Raw genomic sequence first — 26,501 nt, forward strand, 5'->3', positions numbered from 1 at the left:
AAAATGACCTTCTAAGGGATTTTGTCAATTTTGGTACAGTAAAATGTCAAAAGTGTTATCTCATAAACCTGCTCTTTATTATTTTTGTGCTGTCACAATTACAAGTAAAATATAAGGTAATAAAGAATTTCCTTTCAGTTTAAATTTTTTTTCTGCTTCTATGCACAGATTCCAGTGTCTCCATGACATTGCACAATGTGAAAATAAATAAATAAATAATATAAAGTCAGGTCCCCAAGAATCAAAAAATGATATACATTTTATAGAAATCAGGCTTCTTTTAGGCATTAAGAAACTGGTTAACTAACAGCTTGAAAGTTAATCCAAATTATTCCTATAGGTCCCCAGCTTTTTTTGGTTACTTCCAAACCCTCTGTCTGTACAAAAGCAGTGTTGGAACAAACTGTGTTACTACACCCTTTGATTCATTACTAGAACAGTATTGTAGAACAGGAAGTAGTTCTGCAGATTGCCATCAGAATGGTGAGAAAAAGGCAAGTAACAAAGGAAGAAAGACTGGTTGGTGTGTGGTTCACCCTACAGCAAGATAATGACCCAAAACATTAGAAGAAAGGAACTATGTGGTGGCTTCACATAATGTAAGACCAGTACAGTCTCCTGACTTACACTACATGGAGTTGGTCTGGGAAAAACTGGACCAAAGGTGAAAGTAAACCAACCTTCAAGTGCAAGTTTCTGAGCAATTTTTGATTTTCATTGTAGAAATAACAGTGTTCTCAGCTGCTTGGTGTATGAATTTAGTTCAACAAAAGAATTCCATGATTCCTTGGACACATTGAATTATGTGAAATGCTGGAAAATGGAGGCGTTCTAAAACTTTTGAACATAGTGTATGTACAGTTTATCATAGCCAATTGTATGAAGAGTTTAGAGAAAATTATCCAATTCATACACTGATTCCATAAAACATTTGTCACGATGAGTGCAATTTCTAGCATGTGGAGAAGCACCACCATTGGCAATGGAGTAATCAGTTGTCACTGGCAATTTATGCAGGGTGTCATCAACTTCTATTGTTGGATTCATAGTGTTTGCATGCAGACATTTTCTCCAGTTTGCACTGGCAGATGGTGAAAGTTATTCTTTCCATTTTCATCACTGCAACTCTGAATCATTGGGCAGACTTGTATTTGTGGGCACAGCACTCTTTGCGTTATGTTCACCATTTCCAATACAACAGAATTACCCCACCCTCATTAATCCACATCAACACTGGAAGTACAGTTACTGCAATAATGTACCGTTGATTTTGCTCACATATAGCCAGGGCAAGTTTAAATTATTTCAAAATATATTTGATAATAAGAGAATTACTGCTTTAATTCACCTTGAAAATAAACAATTCAGTATCTTGGTCAGTTCTCTAGCCCTTTTCTCATTGAAAAGATTAACTAACCATAAGGGACATAGGAGTTATCATTTCCCATAACTGGAAGAATGATGCCTTTAAATCCTTAAGACTGGGTCACACTAGATGATTCTGGACACTCTCTGAGTCTTACTGGGCCATGTTTATACTCTGAATTTACGTAAGACTTGACACTCTGGTCCTCCCATTGTCTTCAGAGTAGTCATGCAGAGCCAAGTCAGATTTTTTTTCTTATGTTTCATGTCACCTGGGCCAGTCTAGCTTATGCTTTGTTTACAAAATCATATTTCAAGGGAATCAGCAGTGTACCTGGATCAGTGCATATCAGTAACATTATGTAGATGTAATGTAAATGAAGTGAAATAGGTCATAGACTCACTTTTTATCAGTGTTATTCTTGTCAGTATTTTAATCTATGTAGTTTCTCTGCAACGGGCAACGAACCAGAGAGCACATATATTATAATGGATTTTATAGGTACCTGCTCGGGATGAATCTGGTATTATATGACAGAAATTGATCTGGCAGCGGGTGTATTTATTGAACACTCCAGCGCCACTGACCACATCAAAATTGTATTGACTGTGCAATGACCAAAAGTAAAAGCAGTTAATTTGACATAACACGGGAAACAGAAACTCATAAAACAGTCATGAAATTTAAAAAAAAAAATTCTCTTGATAATTAGAAATACCCTGTAATTGTTTCTCAGAATCTTCACATATAAGTTGTTGATTTTTCACAGATTCACACATGAATAACTGCTGTGTCTCCCAAGGGACTCTGCAGTATATGTTGTATATGTAGTATGTTGGATTCTCTCCAAATCCCTGTGGGTGAGGGGGCGGGGGGATTCTATTAGAAAATAACCTGAGGCCAAAAGACAAAAAAACATTTTTTTTTTAAAGTTTGTACCATGCAGCCAGTTGTAAACAATCGTGTCAATACAACCCACCGTGTCTGTCAGTGGATAGATGGATAGATGAATGGTTGAACAATTCGTTTTGTCAGTTTCATTTGTCAGTATACAAGGAAAATAAGTAATATCATCATTACTTGAAACTGATGCCAAAACAAATATATATCAGTCACTGTTAATGTCAGCTAAAGAAAGAAACAGAAAAACAAGCCAGGTTAGTGGTCCTAGTTAAAAGAGCAGTAGTCATAGTTAAGAGTAATGTTGATAGCATCAACATGTAAATCTGACAAGCTTATTATTTAGAAAATCTGCAAGAAAGAAAGAAAAAGTGGAAATAAAAATAAATAAATATAAAAATACCATCCTCTGTGTGTGTATACCAATAGAACCCCTGTATTGAAAGGCATTTTGAAGTCAACCAGTGGGCACTGCTGCAAGTACCAAAAACATCTTTATGTAAATCACATATTTTTAAACTCTATTGAAATGTTTGCTGATAATCCAGACCTGGTGGTCAGTAAACAGACGGATATACAAGCTTCCCCTGAGTCACATCTGAATAGATAAAAGTCAGAAACAAACACAAACACTGCCTTTATTGTCTGCAAGCCTGAAAATGAAATACTTGAAATTGTTACTTGAATCCTTTTGAATAAAGTCTTGACCCTGGTCTCTTCTGAAAGTTAGCTCAAGTTAACTTTGGACAACTATCAAAAAGTCACAAGAAGTTTGTCATTATTTAGTGTGGATTCAACTAGATACCAGATAACTAGATTCTAGAAATAACTAGAAAAGGTGGTAGCACAGAGTTAAATCTGGTGCACGGTTGAAACAGCATAGCCTGTGCACTGTAATATGTCATTTTCTTTCCACCCTCTAATGATTTATAGTTAGAACAGATTAAACTTTAAGATGTTGTTCATCAACAGCCCATAATTTTTAAAAAGTGTTCCTGTATGTGACGTAATTTCAGAAGTTATTTAAGCATGTAGAAGTAGCCCATTCTTGCAGCAGTTCATATGGTTGACTCATACTCACAATCCATCAAATATTCATTAAGCTATATGAAAAATAGGTTGCCAGAACTCAGCTGAGGATATCATTTAGGTCTTTGAGTCCTTTATGGAATGAATAACAGAAATGCAGTCAATTTCCCCTCTACTCTCACTGAATTTTATCAGTGAGGCTTATTCTGCTGTAGCATTAGAGCAGTGCTCCGCTAAACATAGGCAACTGAAGACTTCACAGGACTCAGGTTGGCCCCCTGCAATGACCTCCAGCCAGCTCCTGATGGAAATCTAACCAAGCATCACGCCCAATTTGAGGCTCCAGAGTAAACAAACAGGAGTGCTCTTCAAAGGCACAGCCACTAGCAGACAGAAGAGGGGAGTCTATTCACTCAGCACACTGTAACAGCACAGGTCTGGCTTAAAACATATATAACCTAAAACATGGACATGTTTATATGGAAGAAGGCCAAATATGGAAAAATAATACAGTACATTAGAAAATGATGTTAACAGACTGCCAGATTTTGAGGTGGGGTAGGGCCTGGGCAAATTTCAATTCACTGATTATGAATTGAAATGCTGATGCTGATGTTGGTTTAATCATGTTACATGGTTCAGATAAAATAAGGATTTTTTTCTAAAATTATACTTGAGTCTGTTCAAATGCTTTAAGTGTCAACTGCAAGATTCCTGGAAATTTTTTTTGATGAGTTGGTACAAAGTGATTGGGTTAGCAGAAAAATAAATATATGTGTGAAATAAAAATAAATAAATTTGGTTTCAAATTTGGCAGCAGTAACACAGGAAGGGGAATAGTCAGGACAATGCATCTGTAAAAGATGAAGAAGGAGACAGCAAGCAAAAATGGGTGTAAACAATGCACGATTTAAGAGCACTCAGGTTTGGTAGATGTCAAAGATACACACTGAGTTACAAAAGTAAAGTGAACTTTACTTTTAACATAAGAGTTTGTTCTCTCCAACAATTTGTTCTGAAATCTGTTATGAACTCTCTTCTAAAATCTTGTCAACAAACAAAAATCCAATTTTGATGGCTACGGTGTCTGTGTTCATTGTATGTTCACTTAATAAGTACTGCATATAAATATTTAAATATACAGTTTATCTGTTTCACAATTCTGCCAGGCTAAAACAGGGCCCCTGGACATTATTACAACTTAATTCAATGTTAATTGGCAATACCATGTTTGCGTATTAATCTTTCATGCTTTTAATTCACCTCTCCTTGCCCAGGCTAGTGCTCTCTCTTCTGCACTCGCTTGTCCTCTAAATCACTCCTTTCAGTCAAGCGGGTAAGCTTAATATCCTGCCCTGTCAATAGCCACTGAGAGGAGGGAGACTTTATGTTCCTTAGGTCTCATGATGGGCATTCTGAAATGCCGGCCTGAGGGCAGGAACTCAAACTCATTCTGCAAGGCAATGGTCAGGACAGTCTTGAATGGTATTGGCTTTCCTCAGTGCCGGCTTGTTACACTGTAATTGTGAGAACTATACCTCGCTTACCCCAATGATCTTATTTGTCAATTTTACAAGGCTCTTGTTTTTTCATACTGACCAATTTAAAGTTTCCACACAAGGCTACAATACACAATATTACTGTGAAACAGGCTCAGTAAAAGTTGTGTACAGCAGTCACTGCAGTGCAAAGTGTGCATCTTTGACAGTTAAGATAAAGGTTCATGTTCCATCCCTTACCAACAGTCAGTCAGTATTGGTTTCCTTTAACCACTATAGCAGTCTTCCAGCCATAACCAAGTAGTCGCCATCTAGTTGCCTAAAAATAATCACACCAGCACCACAGGGTGGCAGATCAGAAAACACTCAGGAGTCATGTGGCTATGGAAAGCACTGACAAATGGCCTGTTTTGTCAGTTATGTATGAGGACTTCATGCCCTGATTTTGTTGAAGTGCTCAGTCATGCTGCCACATTTTCTCCCAGCTCACTGGTGATGTTTTGAAGTTGAAGTGTGTGTGTGTGTGTGTGTGTGTGTGTGTGTGTGTGTGTGTGTGTGTGTGTGTGTGTGTGTGTGTGTGTGTGTGTGTGCTGAAACAATAAAACTTTAACAGTAATAAGACGACAATGGATAATTTAGCTGGTGATGTTTTATTACAGTTTTTATGCTGTCAGTGAAGTCCTCCAAAAGACCCAACCCAACAATGAATTGATCCTGTTTACAGGTATTGCCTGTGTAGCCTCTGTGCCATAGACATCCATTGTTTTAGTTGCCCTGTAGCTGTAAACACTTATTACAACAAATCTGCAGCTGAGGTTGAGTAACATTTTCTATAAACTACAGAGCCCAGCTGTTTTAATTTATTTAGCCTTTTTTTAAATGAGAGTAAGCCTAAGAACTGCACTAGAGGCAAACGATCACTCCACATCAAAACTGTAGTTATGATCACTTCTGACTTCTAATCTAATGACACTGCCTTTATACTATAGCTAAAGACTCATTGGATGTGTAATGGTGTTTCTAGGGAGCAGCCCCCCCCAATGTAAGCAATTGGCTTTTCTTGATTGGCTCACATCCCCAAATGCCAGTGCATAGAGACAGAAGTCTTCTTGATATCACCTTCTTGATGCCCTCCCACTTAACCAGTGCTAACCCCTCAAACAAGACATGGTGGACTTTTAATTACTTTTTTAAGAGACAGGATAGAGTATAATGAAAATGTCAAACACATTATTTTCACCGCTGACTTCTCACAGTCTGACACGATCAATACTACCGTCCCTCTGTATGAACATATTAATATCACATTGTTTTAATGAAAATGAAAAGTGGCAGTTGGGTGGGTAATCTGTTTTAGGTATCGATTCACGCTGAGACTCATCCAGATTAATAAGGTCATGGTCCCTGTGTTTTGGGGTTTTTTTTCTGACTGTTGTTAATTGTACCTGTTTATTAAGTACAGAGAAGAAAATTGTTGCTGTTTTCTAAAGACATGATTAGATGTGATGTGAGAAGTTTGGGTATTTGGTAAATAAACAGACGACAAATACAATAGAGTATGTGCCTGATTTCATCACTTGGCATCAGATGTTTTTAAGTCATGCATAATGGTAAAGCTACTTAGGTGTCTTATAAAATTCATGTTTGACAGAAATAAATAGGTGTCTGAGATGTAATTAAAAAGTGATTACTTGCAGGAGATGTTGACGTTAATTTATGAATTTATTGATATACTTTCACAATTTAGAAATACTAATGCAAGTATATGAATAAATCAAAAGTCTTATCATTCTCTTATCTGGAGCGAGTAGCATATGCAAAGCAATGATTTGTTTTATGAATAAGCTATTTGTAAACAACACAGAAATTTAATTTCTACTTGCTCTTACAAGCAGTTCCTCTATTTCCCGATCTCGTTCTTACACTGTGTATGTTTGCGTGTTTGGGTTTCTGTGTTTAGATGAACGTACTGGCAGGTTCCTTTTGTGTTTGTAATTATTGGCAGTGAACACATTTGGAGACAATGACATTCTTTGAATTCTTTTATGGATGGACTTAGGTGAGAGACACACTATAGATCCCAGCACCCTGAGGGTTTTGCAATGGGTAATGTTAATGCCCAAAGATTATGCAAACATATTGTCTGTGTCTGTGTAGTAAAATTTCTGTGTGCATGTGTGTAATATCTCTGCTTTGACATCTGTCCTCTGTGTTATGACAGATGCTATGTTACTGGTGGCAGACAGACTGGAGGGACCCTTCAACATTGAAGCAGTTATAGAGCCAATTGACATCAAGATCTCTGAGGCTATCATGACCATGCAGGACAACAGCATGCAAGTGTCAGCGAAGGTACTGTATCCTGAACTGGCTATTTTCACTTCACTTTGCTTTGATGCAGTTTGTTTCTAAAAGTTATATATATCTTTATATGGAAAACAAGAACTATTCCAACAACTTTTGTATCCATCTACTCGTAGAACATCGTGACAGGCTTCAATACACAACCGTGTCTCCTAAAAATCATGTTTATATACTACTAATTTACAGAAGCAATGGTTTTGAGAGAAACATAATACCACACATCACACTAATATTTTTTTATCAATACAAAGAGGAAGTCTTGCATGAATGTATCTGTCACAAAGTATGGAACAATATGCTCCACTTGTTTCCCTATAATATTCATTCATTGTCTTGAAGCCTGACACAGGATTTGTCCACCATGTAATACTGTATAAAGGTGTTTTTAGGAGGCTGTTAACATGCAGGGGAAGTAACCTAATTTCCTCTTTAGCCTCTTTAGACTTCAAATTACTAATGACTCCTTGGAATAATTTTAAATTTGAAGCAGTACATTCACAATATCATCAGACAGAAAAGTTTTTCTTGTCAAAAGGCAGGTTTTTCAGTTCAGCTGTTTAATTCTGATCCTTTGGTGTATTCTGGCCTATCTTCATGCCGTGGTTACAAAGGTCACTGTGAATTAGATGTCACATTCTTTTCCATATCTAGAGGACTACAATTTACAACTTTACCCGTTGTCTATGCATTTGATGCACCAAGGTTGTGCTTGGCTGACAGATTGCTCTGAGATTACAATCTTGGGCGTCACATTCCCATTTTAACCATATGTAGACCTTCCTCGGTCACCATGCTTCGCAGAATGTGTCAGGCCATTGTTCTTTCATTCCTGCGGCAAGGACCTGTTGAAAATCGGTTGGCTTGTGTGATGTACGGGATAGTGGAATTGTAATTGTGGTGAAGAAGTGATAAATATTAGAGAAAAGACAGCCTCTTGTCATGACAGCCATGTAGCACATTAGAGTGCTCCATCACATACTGAGCCAGGGGCCAGCATACAGGCCAGAGAGGAATGCTAATGAGCTATGCTGTTTGGAGGTCTGTTGTTTGGGCCCTAAGAGCCTGTAGAGACCAAGCCATCTGAAAACAATCTATTCTCACAATGAACCTCTGTGAACTACACAGTGATTAATGTAAGGTTCAAATAATAATAGATCTGCGTTTCTAATTTTGTCTCACTATAACAACAAAACTCTCGTTTGTATTTCAGGAAAGTTTAATAACTCTCTTTGTAAAATTCTGTGTTTTTCTGAGAATACAATGTTCTCTGATGTGCAGTTATTTTCTGAGAATCACTGAGCAGTCTAATACTAAATAAACTAAACGAAATTCTATATTTCTATTTTCTTAGCAAAAGTTGTCATGAATGCAGTTCAGAATTATATGGGGAAAATGTGAGAAAATACCTTAGTGGCCACATTAAAAACAAATACATTCATTTGTTTCATACACAGTTACTTTTATACACAAACTAAAAGCTCAGTTATATTATATTTTTGTGCTAAATTAGTTGTAGTTTGTGCCAAAATCCTGAAATGTCGGTCAAATGCATTTCATTTTGAAGGTCCTATGTCAAATTGTAACAATGGCTTTCAAGAGAGCAAAACAACATTCCAAGGGTTAATTCGTTTTTTTTCTTTTTTGTCACCAATGTGACACTTCTTGTAGAAGGAGACTTGGGCAGTGATAGAGAGCATTGGTTCCACACTGGCTCTATATAGTTTTCTATCTTGAAGACCACAAATGGTGCTGTGAGCAAATTGACAGAGGCATTTCAAGGGAAATGTCAGTGGTGTAGGCAAACTACAGCCTTTGGGTGATCAAAATGGATGTGTATTCTGCAAAGAAAAGACTGAACCCTGGCTCAGTGCAGAATTCATGCAGCTTTGGACTGCTGATAACCTGGTCTCTAACTACTGAGGACTGCAATGAGAAGCTCACATCTCATAACAGTAATATTTATTGTGATTGTGTTGCAGAACTGGACAGTTTCTTCAAAACAGCGTAATTGCTAAACACTATTACTATAGTGACCAGTTTTCATCTTCTTTCACTCTTTCCTTGTGTCACCCCTCACAGTGGTAATTGTATCTTCCTCTTTTCATTTTAGGTCTTTCAAGGGTGTGGCCAACCGAAGCCATCAGGAATAGGCAGGTCTGCACGTGGCATCTCAGATGTGTTCAATGCTCGCTTCAGACCCTACACCCCTGAGGAGAGACCAACCACAGCCGCTGGAACAAGCCTGGATAGACTGGTACGTACAGAGATAAGACAAGATCAGAGGACCAATATTGTTAACTGTGATGGAAAAATATGCAAATAAAAGGTTAAATAAAATAAAAAACAATAATTTTATTCAAACCTTAGAGGCCGTTTTCATTTGCTGTTATAGTGTTTAATGGTAAATACTGAAATAGTAATCATATTTAAAATCATATTTTAAAATAGAAAAGTATTTGTATAAGACAACCAGTGCATTCCTAATATAACTCTCTAATTAGTGGGCTTTCACTTTAAAGAAAAATTAAGGCTGAAGCAGCCAATGCGTGATTATTATTTGTCTGAATTCTACCAGCACATTATGCTGAACATTCTTCCTTTCTTACTCCATGCTTACAACAACTCAGCTGATATTCTATAGAGAAGTGCACTGAGAATTTTTTTAATATGATTGGTGGAGGCCGACCTGGTGGCTGCATGCTGAGCTTAAGGTCGACTTACCAGGGCTCAAGTCCAAAGGCCAGAAAAAAAATGAGGCCCTCAAAGATTCCAGGAAAAATGTCATGGTAAATCCAAGCTTATGTAGTCCATATAGAGCTCAGGTGTTGTGTGTCTTCCACCACTGCAGTACCCAGAGTTAAAAAACATAAAACCTCCTCAAACATATTATTTGGGATGTAGTGTGTATTATTACTTGGAAACCATTAGAACAGAGTGTATTCTTAGAAAATGATCTGTTCCACAACTTGTATTTTGTTGAGAGACTGTCTTGAAGAGTGTAAAACTAATTCAGCATTCACCCACTGAACCTGAGGATGATGAAAAATCCTAAGACATTAATTGTGGCTATAAAAAGAGGTATTGCGCCACCCCATGTCACTGAAACACGTTGTATAAGTCAGGCTCCAGCACAGAGCAATACAGGAGCCCTCAAATTGACAAGAGGTTATACCAGGCCCCTCGAGCCTTCAACTTTCCCCCCTTTGCTTTAAAATGCATGCTGCTGTGATGTCTCCAGTTGTGCTCAATTATTATTGTTAATATTATTATTATTATTATTATTAGTAGTAGTAGTGGTAGTAGTAGTAGTAGTGGTAGAAGTAGTTTTTATTATAGGTTTGAGTTTGTTAAAAGAAGGATTGGAAATGAAAGCAAACGTCTGTGAATAAGCAGGGATAGTGAGTTACATACACCATGACATGTAGTGTTACAGTTTGCACTGTTAATTATTCCTAATAAAAATACACAGTGTTGTCTTTATAGAGTATTTCCCTTTAATGAATATGTTATGTTGGAGGACATTAATGTTTTGAATAGATTACACTGAAAGACATTTCAGTGGAATGGCAACAGTATGGACATATTTTTCTTTATGTTGTCAATTTGTCCATTGGCCAATACATTTAACAAATGCGTCTTTATGTAATCCTTGGACAATTGGGAAATCCATTTAATAAATAAAATCTTGTCCTTTTAAATAAAAGGTACAGTGGATAATCCTCTGCTGTATAAGTTGTTTGACAGGATTAAAATGGAAAATATGCAGGAGCAGAGAAGTAGATTAAAGGCTGCAGAGTATACCGTGTCTGTCGTTATAAGTAGTCTGTACTCCCAAAATTCTGGCTGTAATTGTAAGAAATAAACACATTCAGTGTAATGCAAAGCCAGATCCTTTAAAATGCTATTCTTGAATTCAACATGTCTTTACATACAGGCCTTGTTTGAAAAATCAAACCAAACCTTCCTCTTTGCTTCATAACATACACATCAAAAAGGATGCGAAAGGAAAAAATTACTATGAGGCAAAAGAGAAACTCCACAGGTTTGAGTATCTCTAATAATTCATCTTTACATGCTCTAGGGGCAACTTCTCGTAAAAGATGAGAAAAATTTTTCTAAGAAAAGTGAGTTGGGTCGCACAGGGTACGATTTCTTACTTGATCACATCTCGCTCTTCTTATTCTGCATCTGCATTCCCTTGTGTAAATTTATGAAGGAGGTTAGGTTCACACTGAAATATATCTGTGATAGACAGAAAAGTATTAAGTGATTATTTATATTTTGCCAAGCTGAGTTTACTGCATTGACTAAAATAATGACTGTTATTAGAGCACTCCAAACTAATTCTCCCTGTAACGCTACTGTTTGTATGCAGGTCCTGATCTTTGCATTGATCAAATTTGAAAGCAGCAGATTTTAAACCGATTTCACATTACAGAATTCATTGTGAATAAAGTGGTTTGAAGTTCGAAATCTTACAGTGAGATGAAGCTGGTGGATGGAATATTTCAGCAGCATCATTTATCATTTAACTTTTTGCTTCACTAACTACTAACGACATTCTTTTGCTCCTGTTCTCTCTCAGTCTCGCTATTTCTCCGATGTCCAATTAAATCTCTTTCTTCTTCATTTCTCTGCTTCTCCCAGAGGGTTGTCTGGAGGACAATGCAACACAGTGTAAGCCTTCCATGCCTCCTCTTACTTTCATCATGTCATCTGTCTTGTGGTGTTTTAATCAACCTGCCCATAAAGCTTCACTTCTTTACATTATTCAGAGTTGATATTGATTGCTTGTTTGTGGCATTGCTGTTTATTTACTTTGGCTGAATTATCTGGATTTCTCTCTGGCCTCCAACTGAACTATAAGCCGCTGGGGTCGATATTTATAACTTTTTCAGTTTCTTATTTTATCTAAAAAAAAAAAAAATTAGATTGACAGCGTGATGGTTCAGTGGTTGGAACTGTTTGCCTTAAAACAAGAAGGTTGTGAGTTTAAGCCTCTGCCATTGTTCCTCCTGTTTGAATTTTGTAGTTTCTCTTTGGGTTTCCTTCAGTTTTTTTTCCCACCATTCAAAGACATGTAGCTCATTAGCTCATTTTAACTGAAGACTTTCAATAATTTGCCCATAGGTGTGAGTGGTATATGTTAGCGTGTTGACCCTGTGTTGACAAAAAACACAGTGTGTTTCCTTGCCTTTTTCCCAGTTCTTGCTAAGATTATTTTGTGCACCAGCTGTGGCCAGAGCATGCTGTCTTGATGTGTTTGAATGTTTTGGATTCCTTCCACATTTGTAAGAAGGCTAACACAAATTCTCTCAACCTATCCACTGACAATTATTCAAACTGAGAAAATGAAGGATTTCGTTGATCGGAGTTTCTGACAATTTTAATCATCTTTTTATCATTTTTGATGACATCTTGACAATGTCTGGAAATTTAATTATGATTCAGTCTTCTGCAGCCATCAGCAGTCACTTTTGGCATAACTGCAGCATAAATTGTTTAATACTATAATAACACAAATTGCAAAACACTGTTTACAACCTATCAGAATAAGTAACAAGATGATCACTGTCTGTTCAGCATATTTATTTATTACATACATACACAGTTGTATACATGTACACTTTTATGGACACATGTAGTGAAATGCTTGGTACAGTAGGGTGCTCCTACTGTGACTGTACTACATGCATATGGTGTAATAATAATACTTATTTGGTTCTTTAAACTTTGAACAAAGAAGCCGAGATTTATGCATGCAAAATTACAGAGCAAAATCTGTGTCTTTTGTTCAATTTACTCTCACACTCATGCATATGATTAGGGTGTGATTCACTAAGGCAGCAGATAATTGCATAATCAGTGACTGGGGCCCACTTCCACACACAGTCTGTGAGAGAAGAAAAGGTCAAAAGGTGCAGTTCAGTAGTGGGATTTGTCTCAGATCAGATAGTTTGATAACAAGCATTGAATGGCTTGAGGCTTAGATAAAAAATGACCAAGGTCTGGTAAATATGACTGAGATTACCACTGGGCATTGAGGCTTATGAATGACTGTAAAGCTCCAAGTCATCATTACTCTTTATACATTCAATCAACAGTGTTTTCCTCTTAAATCCATCTGTAGCATGCCTGAGTCTTGTTCTGTTTTCGGATGATTTGTGCTGATGTATCAGCAGTCTGTCATCTGCATCTCAGATCAGAACTGAATTAGATAAGTGTTTACATACTGTTAAATCCACTTCCTTTTCCAGCTCACTGCTTAACCAGTTAAAGCTGAATGAGGTCTGTCTTGGTGGGTTTATTGTAAAGAGTCCTGTAGCTGACCTATGTAAGAGCATTTTTATGCTCTTACATGCTAACACTATAAAGTAAGATGTTAAGCATATACTTGTCACTATCCTCTTATACAACCAATAGAAGTGCCTCCTGAAGTATGAGGGATTGAAGTTTGTTACCTAAGGTAGAAGGGGTCAGTTTTAGAAAATCTATCACATTTATTTTTCAGCACTGTCCCCTCCTACATTTTCACACTTATTCCAGCAGTCATGGAGCACATGGATCCCTTCTTTGTAGAAGTTGCCCTCTTGGACCTCAAGAAAGTGGTCCACAGCAGCAGTAACGTTATCATCACTGTCAAAATAGCAAACACTGAGGTCCTTCTTCATCTTGGGGAAGACGTACTAGTATGAGGGTGCCAAATGAGGTCAAATCCGGCAAAGGACCTCCTTGGTTGATAAGCCCTTGAGACCGAGGTAGCGGATGACTGCACAAAGGCCAGTGTTATCCATTTTCTCAGACAGTGCTGAGTTACAATTTTCTATCACCCAAAACAGAAATACCACAAAAGTTTTGTTGGCCTATACATCTACCCTGACCTCCTCCCAAAGAGGAGGACTTTGTTACTCTGTAACAATATGACCTGACTTCCTCCTTTGCTCCCTTAATAATTACCACAGCCACTGGAGGGCTTTGTCACAAATGTAAACATGTCATTTTGGGGCTTTTGCTCAAAAGACTGATCCTGTGTCACACAACTGCTACATGTCGCCAATAAAACATAACTGGGTCGTAATAAGTTGCTGGCACCAACAACGAACAATGTTGAGTATACAGTATAGTATTTGAGCATATTCTCCACCATGTGTTCAGCAGTCACATTTATATTCTGGGAGAGATGAGAAGAAGTCCATATCTTGGGGTACAACAACAATTGTGCTCTTCATTTATTGTGCTAGTGATGAGCAGATGTCTCATGACACAATTCTGACAGAACTGACTTTGTTCTCTGTTAGCTTAAACTAACATGGCTGACAGGATGTTACTGTCATTTTCTCTATCACACAAATGCTTGCAGAAAAAAAATGTGATGGATGTCCCCAGGGGATTCCATTATTGATTTATTTGACCAATTTCTAAATATTTTGAGCCTCTCTAATGGGTTGTTTGTTGTTGAGCACAGTTGAAATGGGGATGCAGTTGGAAAGAAAGTAAATCAGTCATTAGCAGTGGCCAGGCCTTTCTCCACGCTCCATTTCACGTTGTTTTAGCAGAGTGCCAGGGCCAGGAAACGATCTGGCAACAACCATTTTTCTCAGGAAGGAAAAAGTGTGCTTTATTTCTTCAATCAATCACAGTAATCCGCTGTTGATAGGCACCACATATGTATACTTTAGTGTGCATTTGTTAGCCTCACTGTACTGAGAGGACTAAAGGTTTTTGTTGAGATTTAAGGAAACATTGAATTTGAATGTATGAACAGAAATGCAGGGATGAGCATCCTTCAGATTCTGAATTAGAGCAGAAATCACTATTCCCATATGAAAGTTTCTTCCTGCCAGAGTAATCAGTCACTGAGAAATCACTCCGCCCAGTGCACTTGCAGACACAATTGCCAATTATGACCAATGGTAACACAGCCAAATTTGTTAAATCCATGAGTCATGCTATAAAATGGATCCAGTTACAGCTCTAATGAAATTCTGGCATGTACTGCAAATCTGTTCTCTACAGTTTTTTTTTTCTCTTTAATGGCTTCAATTTCTGTGCAGATCAGCAGGCAAAAAAAGAACCAATGTTAAGACCAGACCAATGGTAATGGCACTGGCATGCTAATTCAGTATACTGGGCATGCTGAGCTAATGTTTTAGCAGCAGTAGCAACCACAGCATGTAAGTGCTGTTGAGGTTTCTAAACTCTATACTACATTGAGCTGACAAAGATACTTAGTGGTGTCAGAACTTGACTACATTTTTAAATAAAATGACCATGGCTGCTGGACAATGGATGAGTACAGGAGTACAGGCTGTGCGAGTAGAGAACTTGTATGATACCTGTGGTTAAGACAGGCTATGTTGTTACAGTTTGTATCACTATACCTTCCACTAAATCAATCAATTTCAACTATTTTTTCATGCTCTATATACTATTTTTGTCTGCACAGTAACTGCTGTGGGTGTACTTTGACTATTATTATTATTATAGATCAAGACGTCCCCAATGGTTTCAGATGGAAGTGTGAAGTTCCTGGCTTTGGACTGAGAGAAGTTAGAGCCAGAGATTGATGTTGTGACCCAGTTCAGCTTCATTGCTGTAGTACTGTGTATGTAAGGGAAGCAACCACACAACCATACTGTCAGAAACCAGACAGGAATTTCCTGTGAACGAGTTGGTTTTACAGTGTTGTTTTGGTGGCGACGGAAGGGCGTGAACCTGCTGTTCAGGATTTATTCATGCAATGTCCAGTGTATGTTCAATTAATAGTTGAGCTGGAAAACCTATGATCTGTTCTAAATCTTCATTTGATGCATATCACTGTGGGATGGTGTGAACTGTCTCAATATTCACCTCCATGGCTTAATAGAGGGCGATGAGTCTGTCCATCCAGAGGTAATTTTGGCTGTCAAAAGAGATGGGAATCTGACAGAGACTGATGTGTAATCAGCCTTGCTCGCTCAACAGAGTCCTGTCTCTGAAAATGAATTAGGATTAATACCTGGACAGACACAACAGATCGATGTGTCCACCTTGTAACTCCTCAGTGTTTAAAGGCAGCTTCATCACTTTCCTCATCATGACATTCATACCTTCCCCCACCTGTTTTATTTTCTCACTGTTAATTTGTGGTAGTTTGCTCTTTTACATCTTGTGAAGTTAGACTTTTATGTCGTGCCTCTTTGGCTTCATAGTCTCCTCTTTTGAACGCTATTGCCTAAAAATGTCTGTACTTTCCAGATTAAATATTCTTTTCAGTCTGTGGACAGCTGCTTTGGGATATGGGTTCACACTGCAGTGAAATGTGTTTGTAAATTACAAAACCATGGTGATGTTTTGTTGTTTGGTAGTTTCAAGCTTGTCTGCCTGGTTTCTTTGCAAGTTCTTCTGGGCTTTTGCTGCTTACTCTTTTGGGAACAAATCCTACACTACAAGAGTGCTGTATGATTTTACATTGACAAACTAAACTGTTCAAAGGCTTCTGACTGAGATGGTCCAGAAAAACTTTCTATCAGATATCCAGTTTCACCCTCTCAAGTGTTATGAGTATCAGTGATGTCAACCTTTCACACCTTAACATCTCAAACATTAGACCTTTGCATCATATTTCAGAAATCTGAGACAAATAAGCCTGAACTTGTGAAGTGTGCATCTACCTGTGCAACACTGTTTAACATAACTCACTACCTAGATGTGATAATGCAACAGGGGCTATTTCAACTGTTGGTGTTAGCAGGTTGCTGTAGTTTACACTTTGAATGAACTGATTTTGTGTTTCCACATAAATTTAATGATGAACAATAAACCTGTTGAGATTATTCATAACTAGTGACCTCAAAGAAAAACTGAACCTGCAGCTATGTCCATGAGATACACAAGGACACACCTTCTGTCATAGATAATTCATTCACTTAATCCCCACAATAATTCAAGAAAGTTCAACTCTACCTGACTCACACCAATTCTTACAGACTCCTGTACACAGTCTGAGCATCACATTATCTTAAGTTTTTGTGTAATTTCCCAGTTAAATTTGGGGCCCAAACTGGTCCACCAAGTCTGGCTGCTTTACGCTCTGATCAGGTTTTCAGTAGTCCCTGCCAGGAAGCCTCAGCATGCCCTGGAATCTGCCTCACTGCTCATCACCAGGTTGTTTAGCCTTCTACCGTTTCCCATGACACAGTGTGGTTAGTACATCTGCCTGGAGGTAGAAGGTGTTTACCTTGCTTTGACACAGCAGAGCCTTGTGAGCGAAACTCATCTATATGGCTTGGCAGGCAAGCTGAAATAAACCACAGTATGTCCAAGGAAATCCTATTCAGCGCATTATTCAAAGCACTAAATCACAAAATGCTGGGCCATTGTGTCTAAAGTAAGCAAACCCAGCCGCAATGAGCATAACAAGGAACTGACCATTTTGTGCTGCTTCCCTTTGGAGATTTCCTGCTTTTTCAAAATATGCCTCAGCCACGCTTTATTTAAATCTCCCAGTGCAGAGAGAGAGACTGGTTCAATCCATGATACCATTAAGTAGTTCCTGCTGGTATCCCTGTAACCTAAAAACTGGGGGACTTTTAGTGATCCTGCAGTCTATCCTTGCATATTTATCAAGGTTAGCTAACTTTAATTTTTGGTTAAGATTGGTGAATACAGCCATTCTCTCCAGCAGTGCTACAGTATCTGCTCCATTTATGTGATGTTTCTGTTTTGGTCCATAAAGTTTTGGGCCAAGATAACTGAAGCTTACTTTGTTGAATGTGCTCAGACCGCTTCAAAACTGATGCTAGAACAGGTTCATGGCCTTTTTATGGCATGGGTCTACTCTGTCTCACTGTTGTGCATTTGGATTCTGTATGGATTCTGGATTCTTGTTTCTCATGTGGTGTCACTCTGTGATGGTTGGGCTGGGCACTAGAGTAAAGAAGAAATCCAGATGAACAAATTATGCTCACTTCTGTTGTTTTTGTGCTGATAAATAGCCCAAGGTCAATCAATACTCATGCCATATCCATGGTAAATTATTCATTTCATTTCCATTCTGTCTTATTACTCTTGTGCTGATGAAGGGATTTGAATTTGTTCCATGCACTGGACATTTCACCTGTCATTTTATGGCCTAACACAAAAACTCATATTCGACTACTGACTCCAGAGTTCAATGAAAAATCAAAGGGAAACCAGCATTCAAATAATTTCAACTCATTTATTCCATGAATTATAGAAGAGTGGAACAGATTTTTTTTTTTTTTTTTTTTTAGCATGTAAGGCTTTAGGGTTCAGTATTGGTGTATACTTTTGGATAGATTCCAGTGTCCTATGCTGAACACTGCTGAATAATTCTAAGGTTTTTAATTTTTGTATCACTTCTGTGTCCAGATGTTAGTGCATGCATTAATTTTGATGCTTTGCTGTATTTATCAAAACTATAACCAATTTATTTATAAAGCTGCTTTAGTAATGCTACCTTACAGAGAAGCATCTGTTTGTAAAGGTTTTTTTTCCCCCCAAATGGTGTGTTTACCCTTGGGATGGGACACAAAACCAGCTGTGTATGAAACTTCCATCTGTGCTTACATTAGTCAGGTCATGGTTTGTTTAACATGGATGTGCTGCACTAAAACTATTCAGTATCCCTATCATTTAAGGTCCAATTTTACTGTTTTATATTAACATGAAATCAGTTCTGCCCAACAAGAAAGTAGCAATAATCTTTCAGACCAAGATAAAGGAGTATTTGGTTTCGCTAGCATCTTCTGTGGAGATATAATGAAGAACAACCATGTTTGTTTTTGGAAGATTTGCACATTGCTCTCACTTTTAATCACATTCATCAAGAAGATATATATACAAGCAGTATATTCTCACAAGTGTGGTGATCCAAGTTCAATTTTCTCTTTGTCAGATTTGTTTCTGATATGTTGTCATTCTGCGTGTAAATTATAGCTGTTGTTTTCTATTGGATCAGTGAAGAGATACCCTGAACAACAGAACAAGTTTTTTTGTCTCAACAGTGGAATGACCTCATAAAAGTGTTATAAATATTGGTTGTAGGGTAAGTGTGTGTGTGTGTGTGTGTGTGTGTGTGTGTGTGTGTGTGTGTGTGTGTGTGTGTGTGTGTGTGTGTGTAATTCATTAAAACGGTGAGTGTTGGTAATGAAGTGCTAGAAATGATGCTGAGTATTTCGTTTGGGTGTATTTCATCCTGGGACCTAATCAAGTTGTTATCACAGTGTTGACCCTTATGTTATCCATCTTTGATTTTCTGCCTGAATAATAAATGATTTACAGATTTGGAGTCCCTCACCACCAACATCCTTTGAGCCTGTGCAAAGACTTCTAAACGAGCAGATGCTTAAAGGGGCAGGTGCTTTTTTTCCAAACTTTCCAAACAGCTTTTTCATTGCATGGTTTTTGCATCATAAGGGGTAAATAGATCAAATACAGATCCATTCAGATAAACAAACTATTGCTAACTAATTGCTTATTTTTAAGCAAGAACAAAATATAGTGGAATATAGAAGCAGGCATCTCAAAGATTTAGCTTCTAGCTGATATTAGCATACAGGAAAATGTAAAATATTTTGTCAGGACATTTAAAAAAACATTGCAAACACTGTGCAAATTTATCTCATCCATGCATGAATTTCACACAAAGAATCACAATGAATTAAATGTAATGCCTTTCACAAAAAAAAATCCATGTGACAATTTAAAATGTTTAAAATCTGTCCAACTCATAAAAATAAATGAAAAGTTTGCCAGTGCATTGGTATATTTTCACACATTTTTTGTTTCCAATGTAAAGTAACCAGCTCAGGATTTTTGGAATCAGGTTATATTGTTGTGTTATTAAATGAGAGGTCTGTCTCATTACATTTGTTGCCAGAAAATTCTTCAGTAAAACTTCACTGGAAACAAGTGTGAACACTTCAGCCCACTCACAGCATCACTTAACTGTTTTAAGGAAAAAATATGATACTTTATGGGAGCAACATGTTGTTCGAATTGATTTTTTCCTTTGCGGTGTAAAGTTTATGACTGTATAAACTTTATTTTTAGATACTGAGTCATTGGTTTTATATTTAATCAATAATAAACTACTTCTTCAACATTACTGAAAAGAGTTCTATTTTAGTCGCCTACAGTTTTACAACATAAAATTTGTAATGTTTCACAGTGTATTTATATTATATTATTTACAGGACAGGACAGGTTTATGCAATTGAAGGAAAGGAGCAAAGGTGAATAGGAACATTTCAAATCAGAAATCCTCTCAGTAGTTCCCTGGTGCTGTGTATGTGTACATATTCATTGATATTGATGAGAAATTGAAGAGGATATGGGTTTGAACTGAACTGTCTGTTCAGCCAGAACAGGAGAGATAATGACAAGGCTGACAGATGCAGTTGGTTATGTAAAAGGGCACTATTTTCCTTTAAAAGGTCTGACAGGCAGGTGCTCAGGCTCTTATTGGTGTCTCTAAATGGATGTGGGAGTTCTTCCATACTGGCAGCTCTATTCTTCTGTCTTTCTCTGCTCACATTTTAGAGGGTTTTATGTTTCTAATCTATTCATGTGCATAGGCCTGATTACAGCTGATAACTGCTGACCTTTTACACGCTGGATCAGGCACAGGCCAGCACTAAATTGCAAATTTGAAATAAACTCTCACCTAGATTTGTCCTAGATTTGGAGAATGGACAAGTGAGTCTTTGTATTTGTAGTTTGTAAAAAATACCCATCTAAAATGACTGTGATGATTAGATCCCCTGATGATCCCCTGTTTTCCAAAGATATGGGTTCATCACTTTTTTTATTTCCGTACTACCACTGAAGCGGCATGTGTGAAGATCTGCGTCTAAGGATCCTATGGCCAGGTTCTACAGAAAATACGGTGTATTATGTGCAAATCCGTTTATGACTATATTGGTAATACAATTACAGGGATAACAAGTAAACTCACGCACCCATAGACACACACTGTGCTGTAAAAATCATAAAGGTTATTGGGCAAAGCTGTTGTCATGGGGACAGTTTGTGAATTGCATACTAACTATACCTACTGCCTGCTGCTGGAATTAACAGATGTGTGGGACATTATTATTATGATTACAGAACCTCCACTAATTTTGTAATTAGCTGTAGACATGATCAGGAAAAGGAGTAAAGTATTGCATTAACCTGTTTGCCTGTTTTGAGAGTTAAGCTGTCTTGAACTTGTCTTGTGAAAATGGCCACTGCCTACCTTGACTTAACAGCCACTGAAATGCTTATACATTTAATGGAGACAAATTTCATCTCAATCCTTGGATGGGCATCAGTTAAAATAATACTGTCTTATACCACCTATAATGCTACATCACTTTGGTTTGATGTGGCATTAAAAATTGAGGCAGCAGTTGAAGAAGACTGTGTAACTGTTCCTCTGATACCTTCTTATCCTGCCAGAAACCCAGCCTCCTTAAAAGAACTCATTGGCTGGAGATTTTTATTTCCCATGTCAGTCATTCCTCCGCACAACTCGACATCTGGTAGTGATAACTGATCTCATCTGTGTGAAACAAAAAGAGCCAATATTGAAGCTCTTGGACACTCTTGGTCCTTCCACAACATTACAGCATTAGGGCTGGACTCTCCTCTCCTTCGCCTTCACCTCTGAAAATCTAACTGCAAAACATATTTAATATTCTCAATGTAATGATGAGAGTTGCAGACTCCTGAGTGCTTAGATATCTGACTGTGTCAGGAACTCTGACTTAATTTTAAACATTGGTTGCACCACTGTGCCTAACATTTTCATTTAGGTGCACCCAAAATTTTGTGTTATAAACGGTGTTATAATTTCTGACTCCTCACTGCTTCGGTTTCCTGCTGCTTGGTGCTGAAACGCTGTGGGGAGTGGAGCTGCTTTCCCAGCCACACATCTGTCACTGCCCAGGACGTTTTTCTTGGAGACATTGTGCTTTTTTTAACATTTCAGTTTGGAACGTTGATGCTCTAACAGCAAAAGCACTGTCCCCAGCTATGCAATAAATGCAATGCATAATGTTGGATATCTGAGCCAAGGATATTGGACAAGCCATTCTATGTGAAAGGCATATATTTTGGCCATTTTGTAGTTGTTGTAGGCTCTGGGTCTGACTTGAGTCTGGGTTCTGGGCTGGGCCTTTCAGGAGCCAGGGACAGGTGTAACGGGCACCACAGCAACAATCAGTAGCTCTCCTCATTTTGAATTACTGGTGTGTTTTGAGGTTGGGATGTCTCTCATCTTACGTGCCCCCCCCCCCCCCCAACACACACAGACACACACCCACACCCACACCCACATTCAGCAAAGAACACTATCAGGGTCAGAGCCAATCAGTGGCAGAGTAAAAAAAATAAAAATAACACTACACATACATACAGACACAGGTCTTTTGGTTGCACTCTGGAGCTATGCGCTTTGACGGTCTATGACATGTCATAGCATGAGCCAGTTAGAAAACTTAGCCCCTGAGCACTGTGGTTAGCACCAAAGCATCTACCTCATAATGGCCATCAGCTCTGATTATCAGTGATTCCACGAATAGAAACATTATATCCCAGTAGATAAAATCCATATTCCTTCTCAGATAAAAATGTCCCGGTGTTCTCTTTCTCTTGAAAAAAAAAAAACAAATAATATATTATCTTCATTTTGGCCTTTTGACGCTGGCTTCCTCTCAAAATCTGTATTGATTTTAATTCTGTTGTTAGTATTTAAACCATTCTGGGCTTTTAAATCAACCTGAGCCTGAACACACCTGGAGATTATCTTGAAAGGCCTGTTCTGTTCCACTGCCTAGACTTAGATCAGAGGGCACTGGGCTTTATCTTTTAGGGCCCATAGACTTTGGAGTAAAGGTAGTTTTTAGTTTTTTGTTTCACCGAAAATGTAAATGTTTTTATTTCACCACTTGGCCATCTGCTGTTTTTATTTTTGCTTGTTTTAAGAAATGTTGCCATTTTCTTTTTTTTTATAATTTTTTTATTATTTTTTATTCTTCCCGAGAGCACTTGTTGTATGAGTCATTTGACAGGACTGACAAGCTGCTGGTGCATGCTGTGGTTTTGCGATTAATGCTTTCCTCTCAAACATAGTGAGTCATCGTGGATCACATCGTTTTTGTGAAATCGATTAAGATAGGCTTTGTTAATGGTCCATGTGTGTTCTTGGGCAGAGAATTACTGTTAACAGAGACGTAAGCAGGGGCCAATCACAATGTTTAATCCTTGCTTCAGTGAGCTCTAGCTCCTCTCTGTAGACATCTCTTCACAGTGACAACAAAGCAGTTTGAAGAAAGACAGAATGCATGAGAACATAGTTATAGCACTGATCAGCATTCATATGTTAACGCTTGTGATATGCCAAGACAAAAGCTTAACTAAACAATCAAAAAAGAGATTATAATGAGAAGCCGGATTTAGGAAAGTCAGTTCTTTCCAATTTGCAAAACGGTCTCCATGTTTAATAAGGTTCAATCAGTGTTATGTAGAGTCAACTGTGTGGCTGTTAGTTAGAAATGAAGCAGGTGGATATGACCTGTGAAAGTCCTAATTAAAATGACTGGACCTACATTAACATGCATTGCTGGAGGGTGCCCTACATGCTCTGATAAATAAACAACCGCTTGACACCACTTCCAAGACTCACCAAACCCAGGAGGAGGCAGCTTGGGATAAAGATTTGTTTGAATAAAATCTTAAATTCAGATAGTACACAAAGGAAAGGAGGGTACAGATTAGAACTGCAGTCTGCAGGAGGGGGTTGTTTTTTTTTTGTTTTTGTTGTGTTATTTGGTTGTTTGTTTGTTTGTTTGTTTGTTTGTTTGGCTATTGAACCTGCAGGTTTTGAGGAGATTTTGAGTTTAGTTTTAGCTCAGATGGGTGCATCAACACTCAAATCACATTTTCAGTAAATATCTTCAACAGAAAACTGTTACCAGTGAAAACTCTTAAAGGATATCCTCAGAATTTTTAAGATTATCTGAATACAACACTCACTCACATGTGGGCTGAAAGAATTACAGGTCAGTATTATCCTCCCTCCTCTCTATGCTGCTTTGTAGAGCAACAACATACAGCACAGTGACGAACAGTGCTCTAAACTTTCTAGACTTGAAAGGTGAGTGTAGGCATGGAAACTTTTGCCCGGTGGCTAATCATAAAATCTGCAGCTAGCTTTTTAGATAAATTACCTTATCTTGCAATAAACTTGCTTGTTATTTGTGAGTGTAAAAATTGTGTTTGGATAATGTTGGCTGGGTAGCCACCAAATCTGACAACAAACAACACTGTATAAGATTCCGCAACACACGTTGCAGTCCTGCCATAAATACATTGCCTGTAAAAACAGTAAGCCTTTTACATCAAATCTATTTTGCAGATTAGTCATTAGTCATTGTAGCAGATGACACAGCCTCATAAATGTCACTCTGGTTGTTCTGTCATCTTTGTTGTAGTTCAAACATCATCTCATTTACTTCTCATAACTGTAGAGACCTGAGAGTTTACGTAAATTTATCGTTTTTAGCTTTGGCGTTGATTATTTATTTTGAGAATAGAAGGCTGTCACTTTATGCAATTATTGCAATATATAATGTTACATCTGAAAATAAACAGATATATAATGTGTCCAACTGAGAAAAAACTATCACTGTTCTCAGTGTCTTCTACCGGTGAACCTGTACTTGATACTATCAGTTATTTAGAGGTTTCTGTAAAGCAGTACGGCAATGCACTCTGGGCTAGCAGTGAGACGATGAGAGACACTGAAGGTTCAGCTGCAGCTAATCCTGCGGCTGCAGCAGCAGAGATGTGGTGAAAGCAGTAACTGTTCGAACTGGAGTCAGCTACACTGCCTTGGGCGCTCATGTAAAGACTCATGGTTAGATTTTTGTCTTCACAATTTCATCCTTAGCACAGTGCGTGTGTGTGCTTACGTGTGTTTATGAGTGTGTTTGCATTTATTTATGAACAAGTGTTTACCGCTATAGTTGTGTAGTAGAATGGGCTATGCTCATTCTGAACTCTTGACATTGTATATGTGGACCATACATATGTTATACAGATGGAAGACACTGCATTGTACTTTCATGTAGACAAGTATTGATTCCCAAATGATTCATAAATGGATTTATTTACTTACATGTTTATATATGAGTTATCTGTCCTTCCTGCCTCCAGTTCACCTGAAACATTCCTCCTTGCACACACTCGGTTGTCAGAATGAACCATCAATTTCATATTACTGTGGTTAAATTTTAAAGTTCAAGTAAAATAACCAACCATGTTCTGATCTGACCCATATTTTGTTGTCAGTGCCAGGGTGCTGTGGGCCATCATGAATCAAAGCTACACCAGCATGTGTTAAACCTAACCAGCTTTGGTGTCTCCATGACAGGATTACCACATCAAATGTGAGGGCAGTCTCCTGCAGTGGCATCCTGTTGGTACAAGCCCTTTCATGTCCTGTTAAGACCCGAGGCTTCACTGTATGCACTCTCCAAAATCCCCAGTGCAACTAGGACATGATGAGGGTTGTGTATATGTGTGTGTACATGTGTGTTTGCTTGTCCTCTTATAAATGTGTGTTCTTTTTTTGGCCATTACTGGTGTCCACATGCACTTTAAATGAGTAACGAGGGCTTCAGATTTAACTGGAGGGTGAACTTTAACTGAGTGGCTGTGGCTCAGGAGGGAGAGCAGGTTGTCCACGAGTGGCAATGGCTTTACAGTAGACAGTTCCAGTAGAGCTAAAGATGACTTGGAGCTACATACTGTATGGTTTTAATCCATTAAAGATAGAATAACCTCAATATATTTGTAGTCAAGTTTGTTTGTTTAGCCCAATATCACATCGACAATCTGCTTTCCAGGCTCACAACAGTTCCCAACCCAGCATAACATTGCTATTAAAGCAGGATAAAAAAAAATCCACCTTAGGAAATAAGGAAAAAAAAAAACCTTTGAAAGAGAAATTTAAAGTGTCTCATTGGGAGCTGTAGATGGGAAAACTGGCAAATGCAAAATATGAACATAAAGTTGAAACTGTGAGAAAAAATACAACGTACAGCAATGGGATTATAATTCTACTATAGGATTATAACGGATACATTACTAATGTAGCAAATCCAGGATAAGAAGTCCAATAAACTAAATCCAAGAAATGGGTACAGATGGATGAATCCAATAAAATATGTAAATCCAGTGAAACAGTTTCAGAAGCAGTTTGTCACATGATTCAGAGTCCAGGATGACTGGCAGGTAGGATAGGGTTTAGGCTACTGGGTTGTGTTCTGACCCTGGTCACAAATTAGCAAGCT

General features: G+C 37.9%; 1 protein-coding gene across 1 annotated transcript in view; it reads left to right on the forward strand.

Annotated features, from left to right (window-relative positions):
• gpc6a (glypican 6a) overlaps positions 1 to 26,501 on the forward strand; it is a 120,536-nt gene that overhangs the window by 87,102 nt on the left and 6,933 nt on the right. The window contains exons 5-6 of the mRNA XM_041036320.1: positions 7,016 to 7,146; positions 9,269 to 9,412. Coding sequence (XP_040892254.1) covers positions 7,016 to 7,146; positions 9,269 to 9,412 — 275 coding nt within the window. The remainder of the gene's footprint in view (positions 1 to 7,015; positions 7,147 to 9,268; positions 9,413 to 26,501) is intronic.

This window comes from Toxotes jaculatrix, chromosome 1 (genome assembly GCF_017976425.1).
Source record: "Toxotes jaculatrix isolate fToxJac2 chromosome 1, fToxJac2.pri, whole genome shotgun sequence".
NCBI classification, from domain to species: Eukaryota; Metazoa; Chordata; class Actinopteri; family Toxotidae; genus Toxotes; species Toxotes jaculatrix.